Source organism: Formica exsecta, unplaced genomic scaffold, assembly GCF_003651465.1.
Source record: "Formica exsecta isolate Colony F162 unplaced genomic scaffold, ASM365146v1 scaffold29, whole genome shotgun sequence".
In the NCBI taxonomy this organism is placed as follows: domain Eukaryota; kingdom Metazoa; phylum Arthropoda; class Insecta; order Hymenoptera; family Formicidae; genus Formica; species Formica exsecta.
The window spans coordinates 115,951-123,423 of record NW_021850161.1 but is presented as its reverse complement, the minus strand read 5'-3'; the positions used below and the strand labels follow the sequence as shown (position 1 = coordinate 123,423).

Here is a 7,473-nt window from a genome sequence, read left to right as displayed (position 1 = left end):
AGCAACAAATTTTTTTCTGGTGGTTTACTCTTGTAAGTTTGCACGCTATGTGGCTTTCTGGCATTATTTATACTTATTTTGCAAGCAACAAATTCGGAAGTTGCATATTTCGAGAGCAACAAATTCAGACAATACGTTAGTATCAAATTTAAGCGAGCAACAAATTTTTTTCTGATTGTTTACTCTTGTAAGTTTGCACGCTGTGCGGCTTTCCGGCATTATTTATTCTTATTTTGCAAGCAACAAATTCGGAAGTTGTATATTTCGAGAGCAACAAATTCAGACAATACGTTAGTATCAAATTTAAGCGAGCAACAAATTTTTTTCTGATTGTTTACTCTTGTAAGTTTGCACGCTGTGCGGCTTTCCGGCATTATTTATTCTTATTTTGCAAGCAACAAATTCGGAAGTTGTATATTTCGAGAGCAACAAATTCAGACAATACGTCAGTATCAAATTTAAGCGAGCAACACATTTTTTTCTGTTGGTTTACTCTTGTAAGTTTGCACGCTGTGCGGCTTTCCGGCATTATTTATTCTTATTTTGCAAGCAACAAATTCGGAAGTTGTATATTTCGAGAGCAACAAATTCAGACAATACGTCAGTATCAAATTTAAGCGAGCAACACATTTTTTTCTGTTGGTTTACTCTTGTAAGTTTGCACGCTATGTGGCTTTCTGGCATTATTTATACTTATTTTGCAAGCAACAAATTCGGAAGTTGTATATTTCGAGAGCAACAAATTCAGACCATATATCAGTACCAGATTTAAGCGAGCAACAAATTTTTTTCTGATTGTTTACTCTTGTAAGTTTGCACGCTGTGCGGCTTTCCGGCATTATTTATTCTTATTTTGCAAGCAACAAATTCGGAACTTGCATATTTCGAGAGCAACAAATTCAGCCAATACGTCAGTACCAAATTTAAGCGAGCAACAAACTTTTTTCTGTTGGTTCACTTTTGTAAGTTTGCACGCTGTGCGGCTTTCCGGCATTATTTATTCTTATTTTGCAAGCAACAAATTCGGAAGTTGTATATTTCGAGAGCAACAAATTCAGACAATACGTCAGTATCAAATTTAAGCGAGCAACACATTTTTTTCTGTTGGTTTACTCTTGTAAGTTTGCACGCTATGTGGCTTTCTGGCATTATTTATACTTATTTTGCAAGCAACAAATTCGGAAGTTGCATATTTCGAGAGCAACAAATTCAGACCATATATCAGTACCAGATTTAAGCGAGCAACAAATTTTTTTCTGATTGTTTACTCTTGTAAGTTTGCACGCTGTGCGGCTTTCCGGCATTATTTATACTTATTTCGTAAGCAACAAATTCGGAACTTGCATATTTCGAGAGCAACAAATTCAGACCATATATCAGTACCAGATTTAAGCGAGCAACAAATTTTTTTCTGATGGTTTACTCTTGTAAGTTTGCACGCTGTGCGGCTTTCCGGCATTATTTATACTTATTTCGTAAGCAACAAATTCGGAACTTGCATATTTCGAGAGCAACAAATTCAGACAATACGTCAGTATCAAATTTAAGCGAGCAACACATTTTTTTCTGTTGGTTTACTCTTGTAAGTTTGCACGCTATGTGGCTTTCTGGCATTATTTATACTTATTTTGCAAGCAACAAATTCGGAAGTTGCATATTTCGAGAGCAACAAATTCAGACAATACGTCAGTATCAAATTTAAGCGAGCAACACATTTTTTTCTGTTGGTTTACTCTTGTAAGTTTGCACGCTATGTGGCTTTCTGGCATTATTTATACTTATTTTGCAAGCAACAAATTCGGAACTTGCATATTTCGAGAGCAACAAATTCAGACCATATATCAGTACCAGATTTAAGCGAGCAACAAATTTTTTTCTGATGGTTTACTCTTGTAAGTTTGCACGCTGTGCGGCTTTCCGGCATTATTTATTCTTATTTTGCAAGCAACAAATTCGGAACTTGCATATTTCGAGAGCAACAAATTCAGACAATACGTCAGCACCAAATTTAAGCGAGAAACAAATTTTTTTCTGATGGTTTACTCTTGTAAGTTTGCACGCTGTGCGGCTTTCCGGCATTATTTATTCTTATTTTGCAAGCAACAAATTCGGAACTTGCATATTTCGAGAGCAACAAATTCAGACAATACGTCAGTATCAAATTTAAGCGAGCAACACATTTTTTTCTGTTGGTTTACTCTTGTAAGTTTGCACGCTGTGCGGCTTTCCGGCATTATTTATTCTTATTTTGCAAGCAACAAATTCGGAACTTGCATATTTCGAGAGCAACAAATTCAGACAATACGTCAGTATCAAATTTAAGCGAGCAACACATTTTTTTCTGTTGGTTTACTCTTGTAAGTTTGCACGCTATGTGGCTTTCTGGCATTATTTATACTTATTTTGCAAGCAACAAATTCGGAACTTGCATATTTCGAGAGCAACAAATTCAGACCATATATCAGTACCAGATTTAAGCGAGCAACAAATTTTTTTCTGATGGTTTACTCTTGTAAGTTTGCACGCTGTGCGGCTTTCCGGCATTATTTATACTTATTTCGTAAGCAACAAATTCGGAACTTGCATATTTCGAGAGCAACAAATTAGCAACAAATTCTTATATTATTGTTATGTACAATTTTGTTGCTATATATATATTGTTCCGCTAACTTAATCTTCCTTTAGCGGAACATCATTTTTTTTTAAAACTTACAGAGCAACAAATTTTTTTCTTTGACAACTTTTTAGCAACAAATGAGCAACAAATAAAAATATTAATTAGAATTGATTCTGCTCATTTTGTTCCGCTAACTTATAAGACGTCACGGTAATGCAATCAGAGATAATGTAAACTGATATCCAAGTATGCTATCTTAACTCTATTGGAAAATAAAACAAGCTATAATTTTAAAACAAGTAAATATCGGACATATATTTATATGAACTTTTTCTCTTATTTTTGTGTCCTGAATCCCTCATTGCAATACTTCCCACTTTTTAGGCTACACCCTGTATAATAAAGGATAAAATTGTATAACCATATTAAATTTTTCCAATCTAAATTTTTAAATACTACAGAGTTATAACATTGAGTCACATCATTGCAATTGGTATGCGAACGGTACATTCTGCATGTTCTCCATTTATCCGTCTCTTGAAAAATGCTCGTACCCGTTTCCTATGCGCCACGAGCACAATATTACATTCGACTATAATGATCGAAAAAGAAAACTCCTAACGATAGATTGCCATGTTATCGTTAAAAGACATGAGATTATATTTAACGAGAATGCAATTTGGTATACTTATTTATTGACACTTATAATTCATATAAATAACCAAAAATAAGAGAAAATCCCGCTTATTATATATATAATATCTTTATAGATAGCAATTAAATGAACGTTAAATGAGTTACCGAAAAAGAGAGGGGGGGATGGAGGGAGGAGAGGGCAGGGAGGGAGAGAGGGGGTGAGAGGGAGAGAGCGAGGAGGTGGGAGAGAGAGAGGGGGAGAGAGAGAGAGACGAATCATTCTGAAAGCAGCCGAAAATGTGTGCGTGTAATCAAACAAGATGTTCATCCTGCCTTATTCCCTCTTCCCGCCTTTATATCTTTGAGTTCTCTTTATTTATTGCGCCTAAAAATAGCTACTTGCCGTTATTCTTTTATTTAGACAAAAATATAATTCCTATGTAGAAAACATCATGCATAATTATGATTAATATCCAACTAATCTCATATTTTTTTCCTCCAATGTGCGTAAAAGATATGATCTATAATCATTTTTCACGAGAAAGAAATGAGAGAGTATTTGACACTAAATACGACTGACATTTTCATTTCTATTTATTATTTGATCTTCTTTATTCGATTTGATCAATGATCGAAAATATAATATTAAATTTAGATAGGTGCACGAATCTGTGTGATATTTTTTAGTAGAAAATACTAATTGTGTGTCAATAATATATATAGTATATTCAATTCGAATTCGTTATAATTTATAATATATATATACAAGAATGAAAGTATATATATATATACTTTCATTCTTATAACACAATGGGAAATTTCATCTCGCAATTTTCTATCAAACAATTTTCAATTTTCTAAGTCAAACATCTCATTCATGTCGTGAAATTGGTGCGACAATAAAAATACATGTGTGATTCCCTTTTTAATTTCATCCGTTTGACATTCACGAGAGATATTAATCGATATGAGAGAAATCAAACAACTTTTTTATCATATTACAAGTCTAGTCCGCTCGAGTCGCGTCATATCGCAGCGCAACAAGTAGACGACTCTCTTCGGCGAGCATGGAGCGTTTCGTTCTGCAGCGTTAAGCACGCGTGGCATCACGCACGCACGCACGCACGCATGCACGACGGAGAAAGACCGACATGCCGCGAAGGTCGCCGAGCCCTTCTCAATGGAACGGTACATCTCTCCCGCGATGGTCAGCTCTCTTTCTCTTTCTATCTCTCTGTTTTTGTCTATTTCTCTTTATGTATATGTCTCTCTTTCTCTCGCTCCTCGTTTCTCGAGAAAAGCGCTTCTCGAAGATCAGGCTCGAGAACAGGATTCCTCTCGATCGCGACAAACAAAGATACCATAATCGAAGCTTACGTACCTTGTCGAGGCATTTGAGCTCCTCGATCGGATAGACCGTCTTCTCACAGCGAGCGCACGTCTTGCTCATCTTTCTCTCCTCTTCCTCGGCTACGTCTTGCCGTACAATATTTCTTCCTCTCTTCTCCCGTATATTCACCACCACTCACACACTTTAGTCTGCTTTCCGCGGATATTATGCACGCTTCTTGTCTATATCCTAATTTTTCAGTCCCAAGTACTGAACGATAGTAAGCACACACGCATACACGCATACACGCACATACGCACGCACGTATGCACGTATGTATGTACGGCGGGGAGGAGTCGGTATTTGCACGTGCGTGATATATACACTAGCGACACATCCGAACGACCGAATTGCTAAATATAAAACTGCCTGCTCAAATCGTTGGCGCCTGCTTGTGCTCACGAAAATCCGGCGGGAAAAACGTCGCGATGACTCGACTGTATTTTCCGATTAACTGTCGCACCGCTTGTTTCTCACTTCTTCTCCGAGTTTTCTCTCTCTCCCTTTATTCTTTTCGCACGAGACCCACGAAAACGTAGCGGAAACACTCTTGAGCTCGCACGGGCACCAACCGCATCAAACCGCACTGGCCTCTCGTCCTCTCGACTATCCACAAAAAAACCGTCAACTGACAGCTATGGTGGATCGCACTACACTAGTCAATACGGCGACTGAACTGACGACTGACGACTTGTCGCGTACGCATACTGCGAACTGTGAATGCCGCGTCACGTGATACGATTCGGACGCGCAAGCGCAAGATTCAGGGCCGGCACGATCATTTCTGGTACCATATGATAGTTTGAAAATTGCGGAAAAGTCGTAAAATGTTTTTAAATATTTTTTAAAAATTTCTCATGTTTTATATTAATTCCTTTCACCGCGCGGAAAGCAATTACTGGTCGCAGAAAAAAATATATATCACACAACTTTAATTATATATTTGACCAAAGATATAAAATTTTGAAGAAATTATATAATCCCATGCAGCACAGAAAGGTTGCAGACATTGCAGAATAACAATAAATCAAAGAGGAAAAGGCCAACAGGAGTCCGGACGCGGTATTTATTGCGTAATAATAGCGTGCTGTTTATTTAACAAAAAGTATTGATGAACATGATATAAATTAGTAAATAAACATTATAAAATAACAGAAACCAAACGTTTCCTTATCAATGGTAATGATCTAATATTAATGTAAAGAAAGATCTCGTGAAACAGAGTAATGCATCCGGAACGCAACTAGACTTATACTAATTTACAAGATTATCCAATAGATCGCAGTTCACACACCAGAACAAAATATCAAATAGATATCTATAGAATATCTATTTTATGTCCATGTCTACTATGGATAACTAGTAGACACATTTAATAGATAAATAAAATATCTATATCTCTCAAACAACTAGCGAGGATATCTAATGGATGTGTACACATTATCCATATATCCGTGTCCACTAAAGAGCTACCAAAGATATCTACTAGATATGCACGTGTTATCCATATATCCATGTTCATCAAGTAGCTATCGAAGATATTCATTAGATATTCACATGTTATCCACATATCCATGTCCACCAAGAAGCTATCAAAGATATTTATTAGAGATTTACGTGTTCATTTGCTTATCGCAATGCAGCACTATTCACTTTATATACCCGTATTCTTGTCATGAACATATATAAAGTCTGCAAAATGCGGTTAATAACATTCTAATTATTTCTATCAGTTTAATTTCTGATACGATTTCCGTACCGGGCAATTCAGATATTGAACTAATTTTTAGAAAATTGGACATTTATCTGGTCCGAATAAACAAAAATCGTTTGTTATTATCTACTGAAAATATAAAATAGAAATTAACTTCGATATAAATAAAATTTTTAATTTTATAAATTAAATTATATAAATTTACATATAATATATATTACATCAATATGTTTTATTATATTAGTTGTACAAATAAGTTTCCGCCGTATATCTACATAAATATCCACTGAATATCTACAGAAATATCCACTGAATACTGATGTGTATGTCCAGTGAATATTGGCCTACATATCCTGTGGACATTTATAAGATCTCGTATTGCGGACATTTGGATATTTAAAGTATGTCTAATAGCTGTTTCCTAAATATTCATCTATACTTATCATCATTACATTTAAATCACCGACACATATACATATTATGATGGCGTTTTGATATCGTCGATTAATTTATATAGATTCTATGCGGATTTTGATGAGCCATTCGATTATCGACTTGAATTTGATTTTCGATTGTAACAACTGTATATATCTGCACCTTCTACTTAAAAGATGCATGAATTACACATGTATATCAAAATTTATCGTATATGAGAGTTGCATGAAGCCGTGACAACCCAAAACGTTTAGAACAGCTTTTAGAACGAGAGAATATACTTGCCAAAATACCGCGGAGTACTGCATTCGGGTTGAATTTTCCGCTTAATATTGCGCATGTTTAGTTTTACATACTAATTTAATTTTCATAACTATGCTGAAGATGGGCCAAATGACGGTCCAAAATGTCAGAAATCACAGCTCCACCTGCAAATGGGCTGCAAATTTTTTTACGAACTGTTTATGTTTAGAAAGAAATATAAATAACCATTTTTAATTGGGGGAGGCCCAAAAAAAAAGTTATAGACCAAAAAAAAGTAATTATTTCGAGGGTAATAATTAAAGGGTAAGGTCTTTTCTGAATTTTGACAAATATGATCGGATCTCTCGGTAAAACTTTTTGTTGTGACTCCAACAGTGATAATCAGTCGGGGGAGCCCGTCCCCCATTACCCCCCCCC

The 7,473-nt window shown here is 35.6% G+C and overlaps 1 protein-coding gene across 2 annotated transcripts in view; it reads right to left on the bottom strand.

The window, feature by feature from the left end:
- The window catches only part of LOC115237300 (LIM and SH3 domain protein Lasp), a 53,450-nt gene extending 48,114 nt beyond the window's left edge, over positions 1–5,336 (bottom strand). For both annotated transcript variants that reach the window (XM_029810259.1, XM_029810260.1), the window contains exon 1: positions 4,635–5,336. In XM_029810259.1, coding sequence (XP_029666119.1) covers positions 4,635–4,703 — 69 coding nt within the window. In that variant the 5' untranslated portion in view covers positions 4,704–5,336. The remainder of the gene's footprint in view (positions 1–4,634) is intronic.
- Between the last annotated feature and the right edge of the window lie 2,137 nt (positions 5,337–7,473).